Genomic DNA, 15,329 nt, shown 5'->3' on the forward strand with positions numbered 1-15,329 from the left:
GAGTCGCTGTTATCAAGTGAACATGCATAGAATGTGTATCCGTCCCTGATATTCCTCTGTTCAAACTGTTCAGATGAGACTCCTTCAGAAAAACTGCAAATTGAAATCCTGTTACATTACGTTGCATCACATGTCATTTAGCTGACGCTTTTATCCAAAGCGCGGCGAAGTTTAGGGCTCTTTGTGGTTCTGGTGTCATCAGAGAGCTTTCGGAGCCCGAACAGCAAAGAGTCAATTAAGTCAATTAAATATCTGTATCTTCATTTCACTCCTTTCACATTATACTTGTTTTTAATTCACTCTGTAGCTTGAGACACATTTGGAACTGTTTTAAATGATCCACTCAAGTGCATCAGGGCGTGTCTGTTTCCTCTGTTGCCCCAATTAAAAAGTCCATAATGATTATGTGCCATTTAACTAAAGCCACTTATGATTAATTAGTGTCCTAATAAATCAGTTGTATATTTTACTCCTGGTATGTCAATATATCATTTATATAATATAATATTAATACATAAATACAGAGTTAAACAACATTAGTACACATGTAGAAAGAAAAAGCGGTGCAGCATTTAAACATTGATTTAGATTCTGAATGTCATCATTGTGAATGAAGCCTCCAGCTATTCGGTCTGGAGGGTCTGGAGTTGTCTTATATTGACTAGTTTAATATTTTGTTTACTGATTAGAAAGGTCCTCTGACACGAAAAGACGATAATCCGAAATCTACGAAAACACACTTCAAAACATAAAGAACACAATGGATCAGTTCAAATGTCGACGGGTTGTTGCGATATGATATGACTTTCTCCCACCGTCAGACCAGCAGCGTTTCTCATAATCAAGTCCATCTAAAGCAATAAATAAAGCACGTCGAACAAATGTACCCAAATGCATCATTTTCAAACCCGATGTGCAAATCTTTGCCACGGCTGAAGTTGACAGTATTTCGTTTATTGTGCCGTGTTTTCATCCTGTGAAGGAGTGGAGTGACGTGGACTCCCACCCCGTGAGAATGTGTGCGTCTCTCAGTTGGGAAACTTACGGGAACTATGAGTCTCAACCTGCTGAGCTGAGCGCGGTCCGTACGTTAAAACGCGACGAGCCGCTGAATCACTCGCTGTCGTTGCCACATCGCGACTGACTGACTTCAACTCTCTGGAACTCGGCTGACAAACTCCAATGGCATTTTTATGATGCCACATCCGCCAATCTCACCTTTACATTGTTGAGATGTGGATGCTATTCAAACTGGACCCACGAGGGTTCCTGAATGTGGCTTTCACTGACGCGTTACTCGCTCTGCTCTGACTGGGAGGGTGATCCGTGAGTCCTAGAAGCAGAGGTCAGGTTGGCCACCTGTTGGGTTTCTCTCTCGGGCCTCTGATTCACAGTAAGCTGAGGATTTGGCTTCAGCTCTTTCCTTCTGTGCCTTTCTCATCCCAAACCTTCTCCTTTATTCTTTCTCTGTGGCTACAATTTCCCCTTCTCCGTTTTTTCTTTTGCTCATCGCTCGTTTTTTTTCTCTCCAGCCCTCTGACATCCGATCCCCCCCCGTTGCTCTGCTCCCCTCCCCCCTCCCTGCCATGTTATACACACTATTTGACCTTTACCCCACATGCCCTAAATCCAGCTCACATGTTCTGCTAAAGCTTCCATCCATATCTCACACCCATCTGACGTGAACCCGCTGACCCGGGGGGCCGACGGCATCCTCCGAGATGCCTGATGGATTTAATCACTCTGTAACCTTGAAATTCATAAGACCTATTTGAGGACATTAATTGGTAAGTTTTATTTTATTCATTTTACAATTTTTCTCCGTATTATTGTAACCTTAAACCTATTAAAATGTGTCAATACAATTAATGGAGATCTCAATTTTGTCACTCACTCTCCCTCTGTGCCGAGTAACATTTTGTGTGTGAGTTGTGTGTTGGCGCCGCGTCGTGTGTCTTTCAACGCCGTTTAATCCGGTCTGCACCTGCCGTGCTTTGTGAATAGAAGTCACAATGCAGTAGTTGCCCTCCATCCGCGTTATGTGTTCACCGAGGCAACAATTAGTTGAATCTGTACCCAATTTTGTGACCATCCTTCGTGTTTCCTCGTTGCAATGTGTCGGAAGTTTAACTGTGAAGATGCTGATCATCAGCGACAGCAGCGACAGAAAAACATCGTCATTAGAGGATTAGAGGATTTACTTTAGCGACAGGCCGGCCGCCTCTTTAGCTCAGAACAATGAAAAGTGACATTGAATTTCCCCCGTGACCCATTTTAAACCTGCTGCAAATAAATCAGAGTAAAACGTCGTAATGAATGACTTTCTTATTTTCCCCATGTGTGTGTGTGTGTTTCTATTTTTGTCGAGTGAAAAGGATGTAAAGACCCCGAGAGAAAACCCCTCCCCTCTCATCTGTGCCTGTGTGCGTTGCCTCCATTTGCCTTTGTGAGAGTTTGTGCAGTTTATTTTTTGTGTGTGTGTGTTTCGTGTGTGGATGCGACGTCTTTATAGCTTGTTCAGGAGGCTCGTGCGTGCCTGCAAAAGTGGTTTGATGAGTCTTCTGCTCTCTTTGTCCCTTTGTGTATTCAGAAAGACTCACGTGGATGCTGGTTCCTTTCAGACCCCCCTCTTCACATTTCTCTGACAGCGGACACAACGAGACCCCATTAACATTCCCTGGAACCGGAGAGAGCGCTGCTCTGCGTGCTCCGCGTGCTCTGCTGCTGCTAACGGAGGCTACGCTAACTGTGGTGCCACTTTGTTCGAGGCTATTCAGTGATTTTATCGTTGGTTTTATAGGATGAGCTTATTACAGAACTGTGTTTTCTGAACAAAAGAACGTCAAAAGTGTAGTAAATCATCACCACGCTAATTGCTAATGAGAAGCGGCGGGTGAGGGCCGGTGACCTCCTGTGTGGCGTCCGAACCCGAGAGGACAAGCGCACCGAGCTGTTGACACTCGGGTCCGGAGTCGCCGAGCCCGCATATCCCCCCCCCCCCTCCGCCCCCCCACCCGCGGGGACCCGCCGGGGCCGCATTAGACCGGCATCGCAGTTTAAGCTGCACGCCGCTCGGCGGAAGGGCGTCAGCTGACACCGCTCGATGCAGGGACAGCTGCTCCTGGTTCCTAAACGTGGCCACATGACAAAAGATAGCGTGAAGTGAGAGTATCTCTTCAATGCAAAACAGTTTAGAAGTCAAATGTACGTATGTGCATTTACTGGTCCGAGGTGACTTTTTTTTCCCGATGTCAGACTTGTTTGTTTACAGGCCTCAAAACTGCACCCACATACTAAATGACAAATTACATAAGCTTGGTTACTTTTTAAATAGTATTTCTCAATCTCGGGGGGGGGGCCTACGCCTCTTATCAGCTTTACCTTTTGCCTGCGGCTTCTAAAGTGGGGGCTTTAACCCAAATACGCTGACCTTCAACCGATAAGATCTGAAAAGAAATACTGAACTTTGAACTGAAGTTAGCTGTGATGTGTAACTGGGAAATGCTCATTATCTCAACATCTCCACCCATTTTCCTTCACAGCTAAGTTATCTCCTGAGCTGTTATTATTGGCAACTTATCACCTCTAACAGCTGACTTTAACTACATCAAGTTAAAGGCTACGTAAAGACTGTAGATTTGTTTCTAAATTCAGACCATTATCACAGGCCCATCCGTGTCACTGCGTACCTTCGCCGCTGACGTGGCTTTCATTTACACTTTAAAACAATCGTACTGCAAATTTTGAGAGCGCGGCTGAGTTTGTTCTCTTGCACGTCGTCTTCTTTAGCGCTCTGCTTGCCACATTCCGATCCATCACATCTACTGGACGAGCCTTTTAAACCACCTCCTAATGTGGTCTGGCTCTAATTAGCTTAAACAGCGTTAATGCTGTGCAGACTTAGTTTCCAATGTTCATCAACCGGTTCGTAACAGAAGCTCAGACGGCTCCCGTCTGCTTCTGTTACTGCTGGATAAGAACCTTTTACAAGTATGGGACCGCTAGTAGGACGCTTTGGGCACCACTGATATCGGTACAAAATGTCATGGCAATCCATCCAATAACTGCTTTTCACAAAAAAGCAATATCACCGATATTATCAAGCTTCTTATTCTCAGCCTTTGGTTAATGGATGCTTTGATTAGTGCATTTTTAAAGGAACTAGACAGTTGTTTGGAATAGAGAATCCAACGTATATGTATTTCCGACTTTTAGGTCCAGGGTTAATTTAAAGTGTGTGTGATGTGTAGGAACTGGACTTCCACATGGAGAAATATGAATACAGTTTTCTAAATGTGTGGCGTGGTGTGGCTGGGCCTGTGATCTTCTGCGTTTTGAGGTCAGTGGAGTAAATATTTCCATGCTGTTTGACCTTTTAAGTCTGAGCCGGCATCATCGCTCACACATACACACCATGACGCACGTGCTGCTCACACGACACAAACATAAACGCACACACAAAGCTACAATTTTTTTGGTCTGTTGTAAAAAATACTCATGACCTTAAAAAGGGAGCATTATCTACAGCTCCCTGTATTTAACATCAAACAAACGCTGCAGGCAGGCGACAACTGGACGGAGGAGGAACGAGGAGAAAAAGCTGCTCGGGTACAATAATCCCAAATCCTAGAAAGTGGTGGATGCAAACAGAAAGCCGAGTAACACAACTTTCATTCTTCTTTGTCTCCCCGAGGATTTCGGTGCTTTTATCAGTGGCAAAGGAGTGCAACTTAGACTAATGCAGTTTACGGGGCGCTTCTCACATCTCTGATTTTGCAGCGGGCCCACAAGTCTCCCAGGCAGCTGTTTTATTCCATTAAATAGAGTGCTGCTGACTTCAGAACTTTTAAGAAAGAAGCTCTCACTGTGCTGCCGGGCAGCAATCCTCCAGTCTGCTTTCATCTGGCGCACAAACAGACACAAAGGTCCGCATGTAAACGTTGATGAAGTAGGGTGAGGCTGAAGCACATGCCGCTATGTTTACACCTGCAGCAGCAAGCAAAGTTGTTTGGACTTAAAAAGATGTGAGGGGTCCTCAGGTCCTCGTTGAATCCAGAAACGCGGATACTCGTGTGATATTCGGCTATTCCTGAGACAGAAAGGTTCGAATGCCTCTTAAAAATGTCTTCTTTTCTGCAGCAGCTGTGGTATTTAGAAGCTAATCTAGTAGCTGAAACAGCACTTTGTCCTCAAATATGATGTTGAGGCCAAGACCACAAACCACATGCAGCCCCGCTAACAAGACCGTGACTCGAACGCTGCTTCATGACCTCCTGTGTGCATGACTCTGTCGAAAGCAAACGATTTCAAAGATTCAGGCATTTCCCCAAATGACTGAATCAGTTCGAGGCCGTTGTTCAGGTTCTGATTCGTAAAGTTCAGCCGCAGGAAGTCGTGTGCAGGTTGTGTGCAGGTTGTGTGTCCACGCGTGGAAACAAACCCAACTGAACAGCACAGAGCTTCTGTGTTTTTGCATGTTTGTCGTGTACAGATCACATTCACTTTAGTTCTCCAGTAGATACACGCTGACTGACTGAATCAAATCATAAAAAGATGCTTAAGAAACACAAAGTAAGCACAACCGTGCAATATTGGAGAAACCCTGTAATCGACTAATGGCCTAAAAAGTACAGTTTTGCAAAATAATTTATTGCAAATTATTATCATTATAGAAATTATATTAAAAAATATCAATTTTAAACAATTGCTTCAGGTCATTACACTCCCTCCAACAACACAACCGTGTTGCCCGCTTCTCATTGCATCGCCTGCACACGTGTTCCCACCCCCCCCCGATAGCCGTACACGAGACTCTGGCAAATCATTCACCAGAAGATTGTTTCATGTGTTTTATTATGACATTTGTGCAACATTTGTAATGTTAACATGAATTTGGGCCAAAACAAACACTCACACAATCACACTTTACAGCAGTGGAGTATTTTTACTCGAGATAAGGCACATTTCTTATGAGCATTATGCTTCTGTTTGTTGCTTTATTGGACCAATGGGCTTTGTGAACAATGTGAATCCAGTGGGACAATTTCTGGATGAACGAGGGTTTCTGGATGAAGGCCCAATGGAGGAACCAATGTGAGGGAATGTGGACGTGCTCTCAATAACACATGTCATGTCTTATTGGTAATCGTTAGATTATTTTCTAGTGCATGTGTGTATATTTTTGGCTCACTTGCCTCCTTGTGTACCTACATGTGTCTCTCACGCACAAACGGCCGTCTCTCATCTAAGTGAGAGTTCGTCTATTCCCATCCTGGTGAACCAGCGTTTCACTCCTCCCCCTCAAGGGAAAACAGAACGTTTGTGCCGAGAGACACGTGTCCTCCAGCCTGTGAGCCTAAATAGTCTAAATACGTCTCTGCTGGTGGACTCTCTCCTGGACAAATCTGTGTTCCTGAGAGGCTCCTTGTCCCTACGGTGCTTCCAACATGGTTGTCCTGTTACCGACCCTCTTTTATCAAAATAGCATTAAAAATCCAACTCTCTTTTTAACCAGTGTCAGTTCAGTTTGGTTTTAGGATAATTTATCTCATAGTGTCTTCTCTTCTGCCTGGGTCGACATATGTGGATGTAAAAGACAGAATGTGGCCTTTATTTATTCAAGAAGGTGCAAATCTCCTGTAAAATTACACTGAATTCTTTGAGTTGTGACGTCGTTTTAACTGGGAAACTGTGGAATCAGAGCCTCGTCCACTGTTGTTCATAATAAAAGGAATCCTGTTCTCTGCCCGATTATGCATCTCCGCTTGTTTCTCTTGGTTTGTATTCACATGTACTTCAAAGCATGTGGACATGCGTTTGACTTCACATGTGAGCAAAGGTTATCAACCTCGAACTCACAGAGATGTTATAATACAACGGAGGTGAACAAAATGAGTTTTTGTGTTTTTGTGAAAATGGATTCAGAACATCCACCATTCAAAAGTACTTCCAATCATTGGAAAACAAATCCTAAATAATACATGTATAACCAGTATCGTGGAGAAGTTTAGTTTGCACCTGCTCACACTCTTGATTGACCCTCAGGGTCGATACAGGATGATCAATTCAACCGATTAAACACATCGCAACAGATAAACACACTCAAATACAGTGTCTCCTTATCTATCTGGTCACATGCCACAGAAAGAGCCTCCAAATGACCTTTGAACTGAGACAACATGCGCTGAAACACACACTATAAACACACACATAACGTCAAAAAGGGCACAAACAGTCACGTGGCCTCGTGAAGGCCAAAAAAACAACAACACAGCCATATTTATGTTCTTTATAGTGAAAATGTATTTGTTTCATGTTCAAAATGATTTCACCATATTCATCGATTACAACTATGTCGCACTTTTTGTTCCTGTTGGTTGCGCGAGTAACTCACCTGGAGGACACTTAAACTAAAACAATGGTGCTGTTTCGTTGTTTTGTGAAGTGTTTCTCTTTTTAACACGTATGACCGTTGGTGGTCACAGACCTGCTAGCCGGCCGTAGTTTAGCAGATCAGCCAAAGTTAGCATTGTTTTTTCTTGTGCGTTTTAGTTTTACATGCAACATGCTCTCTTACTTCTTCTATTTCCTTCTCTCTGTTACGCACAGACACACACAAAATACTCTTTTCCGTGCACTTTCCATTCCATCTTCCACGTTACTGACACAGTAAGGTAAAAAGTCTGGCATTGATGCAAACGGCATTTCACCTTTTCTATAAAAACAGCAAAGTGCCCTAAAATGACTCAGAGTTGACTTAACTCGGTACATCTCACAGAGGTGAGTTTGTTTTTGTGACCTCACGATCTCTGCACGGCCGCTTTCTGTCCTTCTAATCGCATTGGAACATTACGCTCCAGTCATCCCAGGCCTACATTAATGTTTGACTGGACTGTGAGCCACACGTACCTCGGGGGTGGGTTGGGGTTGAGGGGCGAAAGGCATCGTTTTGAATTTGCTCCAAAAAATGTCAAGGAGAAAAACAAAAGAGCGAAGAGGAAATGAAAGTTTAGGCCCCGTCTACACAAGGAGCGTGAACGCTGCTGCACGCGTACGCGGAGGGGAGTGAACACCATAAAGATGGAGGGCTGGACAGATAGTGGCTGGTTTCTGTGATTTATCAGGAAATTACAAGTATTAAAGGAATGTGTCGGCCAGCAGGCGGAGAGTTCGGTTCCCTATGAAGCAGCTTTTCCATCTTCCACAAATATTGTATTTGTCGAAGATCCAAACCGATAAACACAAGTGATGCATCACCAGTGAATACTTAGCGATGTATGTCATTTTATCATAAAACAAACAAAGAAATTCAAAGTTCTGCGTGTAGTTAAAGGGTTAAAACTAATAAAACAGGGATTTTAAAGCTCAAGACGACCGTCCTCGTCCAGCCTGAGGCCTTTCCTCTGTGCACGCCACAGGAAGGGAGTGAGCTTTCTTCCTGCTCACTTTCAATCCGTGCACAGCGGCGTGGACAATTGAAAAGAGTCAGTAAACTGCTGCAAGCGATCAAGGCTTTTTTTTTCTGCTCTCATCTCCATTCCAAATATGCAATAAACCGAAGGCTTTGCAATGTGTTTACTGTTAAAGTGACTTTTCCACTACGGATGAGGGTTTAATGACTCATTTAAAGTGTCTACAAATTGGCTGTATTGCTGACTCCTGCGTGCAGGTGTGCATCATGTAGGTCAGTAGAAGCTGACCAGCTGATGATTGGTCACATAGTTTTGTCTGATTTAGTTGTGATTTATTTATTTTTATAATTTGGACAATGACTAATGACTAATACTATTAATTCTGCTTTTGTATGTTGGTCCATTGGAAAAGGCATTATAAAAGTAAAAATAAGGTAAAGGTAGTCTTCTAAAAATGTGTCAAGAAGTAAAAATAAATTAGAAAATGTATTTACTTTTTACTTTTATTTCATATTAACTGTTATTACACATTAACACACTTTCATAAACCACCTGGTAGGTTTATCTTTGTCATCACAACAACAAAAAACTACCAAAACATTCATGACAAGGGTCAGAAGTCATGAATTTCTATCACAAATAGAAAAATTTATTTCTGCAGGGGAAATACACCACACACACCTTCAAGTGAAACAAAATACTGGGGCAAAGACTTTTCTTTACGTTGAGAAAAAACAGTTTGAAAAGAGAAGAATCTCACTTCCAGCCACACATACTGTACACTCATCACATAATTGCACTTTTTAAAACAGGCAAATAGAAACATTCATCTTCATTTCTTTTATCTTCACATTCTTGAACCATCCAAAATCCCCAAACGTCTTCCTTGTTAGAGACAACCAATAACCCGCCGCGTCTCTTTTCCGATACCACAGTTCCTCGAGAAACCTCAAACTTACATCTTCCAAACATTGTGCAATTTACATGGAGGGAAAGAAAGGGTTGCATGACTCAACACTTGAAGGCCATTTGAATCAGTCTTTGAAAGTGAAGAAAGTTAGTGTGCAATTTTCATTAGAAATTAATCAATTTCATTTCTTTTTAGTAGAGAAGCGTTGTGTTGCCATGCACTCCCTGTACCTTCCCTTCAATATGAAGGACTTAATCAGCATCACCATTTCCACCTCTTCAGTTTACAGACGTCACATTTACAGGAACATCGCAATCAGTGCATATTTAACCGTTACAGCCGGAACCTCAGAGGGGGCTCAACACTAGTGGGCTCTACAACTTGTCTGTCTTAAAGTGGGCGGGCACTCTGAGAAGGCACATTCATATTTTACAGAAGAGCAGAATGTGAAAAATTAAAAAGATTTTCCCATTTATTTGTCCTTCCACCCCATTTCACGAGGTCCCTCGGGCCTAAATGACCACGTTACAACAGGAATCAGGTCAGTTGAGAACATTACAGTTAGGGTTAGGACTGATTTGTACACTTCCTTTGCTAAAAAAAAAGCAGAGGTTCTTTGCTTCAGGTTCGTTCCTGGCTGAGAACCAGCCGTACGCACGGCCAACAGCCTGACGCTTTCACCAATACGGGACGGCGTCATCGACCTGGCCCCAGCTCTGCCAGCCAGGGAACAGTCCACTAGACATACGTGGACTGCCGAACTGGTCGAACTCCATCTCCAGTACCTTCACACCCCCGTGTTTGTGCCCTGACGCCTGCTTCTGTTCAACGGAAGTCGGGGCCATGCGAACGTTCATGTCCTCCCTGTTAAACCCGCCGTGCTTCAGGACGTAGTTCTTGCCGTCGTTATTGTCCCAGAAGGTCTGACCCTGGGACTTGAAGCAGATGCAGAACTCGACGCGGCTCCGGGGCGGGATGTGGACGGGCAGCTCCAGGACGAATGCGAAGGTGTCAGTGTCCTGGCAGCTGTAGATGTTGTTCATGAAGGTGCATTCGACGTCCGCGAAGCTGGTCCACGAGTCGAATGTGGCGCGCAACTGCACCGACTTCTCGAACCCCGTGTTCCGCACCTTGATGGTGCCCGTCAACGAGCGCTCCTGCAGCGAGCAGTTCTCCAGACACACCGAGTTCTGGATCAGGCGGTTTCGGAAGTCCAAGTAGTCGGCCGAGGGCTGTTTAAAGTCCAGTGCCAGGCTTCGCATTGAGCTGATCTTAAGATCCATCGTGGCGGTTTCCAGGTCCGCCATGTCGAACTGCAGCTCCTCGCTGATGCCGCCGTTGCCGTTTTGATACGGCTCGTCGTCGAACTTGGAGAAGACGTGTATGGCGGTGAGTGACATGCCCTTCGTGTCTGCGAACACCACCTTCTTCTTGCCGGCCCTGCTATTGTTGTTCCAGCCCTCGCAGCCGCCGCCGTCGCCGTCCGCCGCCCTCTGCAGGGTGCTCAGACACGGCCGCAGCGGCTTGTAGTGCTGCTGCTTGTGGCTGCGGGCGGCGGACTGGTTGACCCGGTTCTTGGCCCGCTGAAGCTCCTCGTAGGAGCCGAAGAAGCCTCGCAGGGGAGGCGAAGAGTGGCTGAGGTAGAACCTCATAGCCACGTCCATGGGCATTACGGGACCAGGCATCGCTGATGGACTGAATGACCTGAGCAGGCTGAGGGAGGGGGAGAGGGAAAGGGGGGGAGTTTGAGAGATATAGAAAGAGAGAGGGGGAGGGTTTAGAACGGTGCCTTGTCTTTTCTGATTTAACAAAAAGTCGTGTTTCTCTGCTTATTTGGATGCAACTTGACATTTCCGCAGTGACCCAAATTCCACAACTTTGCCATTTCTATTTCCATGAAAAGTTCCCATTTCACTGCTTCTTTATTCTGCAGATTAAAACTGAACTAGACTTGTGATCTAAATCGATCAAGCTAAAACTTTTACAGATGTTCAACCTTCTCTATGTTGCAGCATGACATACGTCATCTTTGCAAAACAACAGAAACGTTCTCGTCCTTACCTTGCAGCGCTCATCGAATAGAACGAATAAACAATTCCGAGGAGGAAGTTTAAAAAAAAAAAAAAGTTCTCTGTCCCTTTGTGACTGCTGGCAGTGTTTCCTAAAATGTCATGCTGTCGTCACGCCTCCCTCCGCCTCGCAGTGCGCTGGTCCTGCTCACCGCTCGGGGATTTCAACTGCCACATAGAGCTCATTTGCATACGCTGTCATATGGCTCTCCGGGCAGCCAATGAAAAGGCTCGTGGAATCCAGGGCCAACCAATCGGCGCAGACGCAGGCCGGCTGATGGGGGGGGCGTGTCGGCTGCATGGGCCTCATAGTTGGGATGCCTCGAGGCTGTTGCCTCAGCTGCCATGCGAGAAGCACGATGGACCCCTGCTGGTGTTGGAGATGACCTTCACCGTGCTGCATGAGACCTCCGGCTCTCCATGACGGGGGTTAGTTCTGTCCCTGGGACTTGGCTGAAAGCAGACTGACGCATGGAAATGATTTTGCTAGTTTCTAAAACAAATCACTTTTTTGTTGTATGTGATTGAACATTCTGATAATTTCATTTGGATTATTTAATTGCCTGAAAAATGATAATAATAACAATAATGCAATAAACGTCATCCTTAGTCTCATCTGGCTCATGTGTTTCCATCCCTTGTTTCTGTAAATAGCAACTCCTTGGCTTGGAGGGGAGTTTCCTTTGAATCAGGACTGCTTTCGAATCTTCCAAAACATCCAGGTGATGTAAAGATCTTTCAATGGTTTCCCGCTCTGTAATGCCTCTGCGTGCCCCTGGATCAGACCCAAAGCATCAAACAGCCACTTTCGCATGTAGAAACAACTGACTTGTGCGTCTGTGGGTTAAAAAAATCAATGAGGCCTCAAACGTGACCTCGGGATTGCAACGGAAAAATGTCTTTATACAGCATCATTTACAACCAAATCAACTGAAAAATTAACAGTAAGTACTGATGAAAGCTTTTATTAATGAATAAAAACTAGAGAATATTGTTTTTAACTATGTTATATAAAAATAGTCTACAGGTATCATCAAAGTTACATACTCAGTTATACTTTTAGTTAGAATGATAGTTTCCAGTTTGATTGTTTTTCAACATTCAAAAACACGTTATATACTATTTATGATATATATAAACTATGTGTATGTATGTATGTATATACTTTACTTACATGCATATACATGTTTGAATGTGTGTAAACAGCAAATAAACACTGTGATGTCATCAAGCACATCATTGGTATCCATCATACTAACAAATCTAAAATTACCTTTACAAATAACAAAAGTACTTTCTGTTTTGTTCTCTCTTTTGAAGCTTTTTAAATATAATTTCAATCTCTATTTGCTATTTTGCAATCCAGATTCAGTGACCTTTACTGGCTCACCAGCGCTGCTTGTGTACATATTGCTAAATTAGAAATACAAACACGAGGATAAAGACATTAGTAATGAATACATAAGATGAATATGTATATACATTTGCAGCCGGTGACAGATAAACATACACCTGAAGATGGGTTGTGGCCCTTTTGGTTACAGAGCGAGTGAGCGATCGGCGCCGTTGGCGCTCGGGGGCAGACGGGCTGCCAGTTGGCAAGGAGACTGTTCACTGGACCCCCTGCAGCCGGAGGGGCTCAGGAGAGGCTACCGGGCACCGTGATTGGCTCACAGCTGTTGCGTGACTTAGATTTTTTAAATGATGTTGACGGCATCAAACTTATGTTTGACTTTATTGCCCACGAATACTTCCATCAGAGCAGAGTCTAATACCAAGCATACCTGCACGATAGCCAGAGCGGAAATAGTCAGGATTCTTTCCATTTATTATATAATGTCATCTTTGTCTTTATTTATCTGTGAATCTGCAAAGACAGGGCAGTGATGGAGAAGTGGAGCGGTACGTGAGAGCTCCATGAAGGTTCTGATTTACATCCTGATCGGCGGCCTCGATCAATGACACCAGCGAGTGAGCGAGCATGCGTGAGGAGTGACTGGCCGATGTAGGAGTGCATCCACGGGTTTAGCTTCATTTGCATCATTCACCATCTTAATTTCAGACATTAAACTCATTACATGTTTTTTTCTTTACTATTGCCCATCAAATTACAACAAAATACAAATCCCACCTCCCACGTCCCAATGTTGGTGTGCTGAGACCTATTTATAGCTGTGTCTACCATGATAAAATAATCACCTTCTCTATTTCATGAGCTCTAAAGGAATGTATCCGTCTCGCAAGATCAGTGGAAAGGTGACTCCGAAGAATCTGGGTTTACAAGTGGACTCCATTCAACCCGGGACACACCCCCATGTTGAGACTTAGTCCACAAACCAACGGGGGGGGTGACGTCACGGTGACCACTACCCCTCATTGTAGTCTCCGCTTGCCGTACCTGTATATTGCAGCAGGAGATATGTCTCATAAAACGTTGTGAAACAGCGTGTAATCACATCCGCTGACTCATGTAATCTCAAAGGTTCCTCCCTGGTGACAGGTGTGAAGCCTGAGGCCCCCGTGCAGGGCCGGATTATCAGGAACCTCAAGCCACCTCTGACTCTAAAGCGGTCAGGTGACCTGCGGAGGGTTTGAGCGCAGACCATTTCTTGTCCATGCGCTCTGTCTGCGGCAGACAGGTGGGGAAAAGGGGATTTTTTTTCTCGCTTGTTTGCTTTTTTTTTTCTGCTGCTGCAGTCGATAAAGTTAAAAGTCAAAATTGTCCCTATCAGTCACGCAGTCCCAGCGTGCCGAGGTGTGCACCGCTAGTCAACCCTGCACACTTGGCACACCCGAGCGCTGTGGGGAAATGGGGTCAGCCCTACCCACACATGCACTTTGAAACGGCACAGTGAATCAATCAATTCAACTTTATTTTAGACTCCGTGTCCAGATCCGACCGGTGAGCAAATAGCTCTAAAATAAAAACAGAAAGTTCAAACGGAACCCAACACGAAAACAGCGCAGGGCACAGGCCGCGCTGTGCCGTACGGAGGGACAGCAACCATTCACAGGACAGTCTGGAAAGTATTGACTCCTGCAGCGCCCGAGCATTTCACTGCCACTTCTCCCTCCGGCAGCGTCCCAGACACAAAGTGTTATCTAACATCCATTTATATACAAGCTCACAGTGTGTTGAAAGCTTTTCTTGTCCTTATCTGAGGCGCATAGACACACACACACACACACACAGATTGTGTAACCCCGGGCTCAGCTGGTCTTGAAATAATCAGGCCTCCGTGGTTATCTGGCTGAGGAAATAAGTCGTCACGGCGGCGTGAGAGAGAGAGAGAGAGAGAGAGAGAGACGGCGCGTGAAGCGGCCCGTTATCAGCGGTCGCTTTACTCCGACACCGGAGGACGACCCGAGGTCAACGAGTCCGTCTGAATTCATATCAAGTGGGAGTGTGCGTCTGTCTTATGATTGTGTCAATGAGGGCCCGTACACACATCCTCGCAGCCCTCAGCTTGAGTGGCCTGCAAACGTTCCCACACACAAAGAACATTTTTACAATTGTTTAATCCAGGTGACACCACTGATCCTTGCACAAAAACAAAAAACTAAAATAAAATGATATTTGCTACGTTTAACACAAGCTTAAATACGACTTCTTTGCAGCACAGAATACTAGTGATGCATGAAAATGTTAATTGTGCGTGTCAGAACGCTAAATCAGTAACTTGCTACCAGTCAGCATTTCCACATCTTACATCAGCCTGCAAACATTCGATATTGCCAAAAATGTTACATAATAAATAAATAGAATTTCACAGGGAAACGTTGTGCAATTTCTTTTACTACTTTGGTATCTATTTGACGCTGGAGTAACCTGTAATTTCGCAGGCGTTGAATGTGATGCATCATGGTGAGTTGGCCATTATGTAAAGTAGTTAGACCCGTTAAAGCATGATGGCCTTAATTACAAATGTAGTCATTTTA

General features: G+C 44.5%; 1 protein-coding gene across 1 annotated transcript; it reads right to left on the bottom strand.

Annotated features, from left to right (window-relative positions):
• Positions 1-8,900: 8,900 nt before the first annotated feature.
• On the bottom strand, positions 8,901-11,587 carry ppp1r3cb (protein phosphatase 1, regulatory subunit 3Cb). Its single transcript, XM_040179225.2, has 2 exons — positions 11,383-11,587; positions 8,901-11,034 (listed from the first exon to the last, which is right to left on the bottom strand). The coding sequence occupies exons 1-2, from the start codon at positions 11,394-11,396 to the stop codon at positions 9,999-10,001; spliced, it is 1,050 nt and encodes a 349-aa protein (XP_040035159.2). The 5' UTR covers positions 11,397-11,587; the 3' UTR covers positions 8,901-9,998.
• Between the last annotated feature and the right edge of the window lie 3,742 nt (positions 11,588-15,329).

This window comes from Gasterosteus aculeatus, chromosome 6, assembly GCF_964276395.1.
Source record: "Gasterosteus aculeatus chromosome 6, fGasAcu3.hap1.1, whole genome shotgun sequence".
In the NCBI taxonomy this organism is placed as follows: Eukaryota; Metazoa; Chordata; class Actinopteri; order Perciformes; family Gasterosteidae; genus Gasterosteus; species Gasterosteus aculeatus.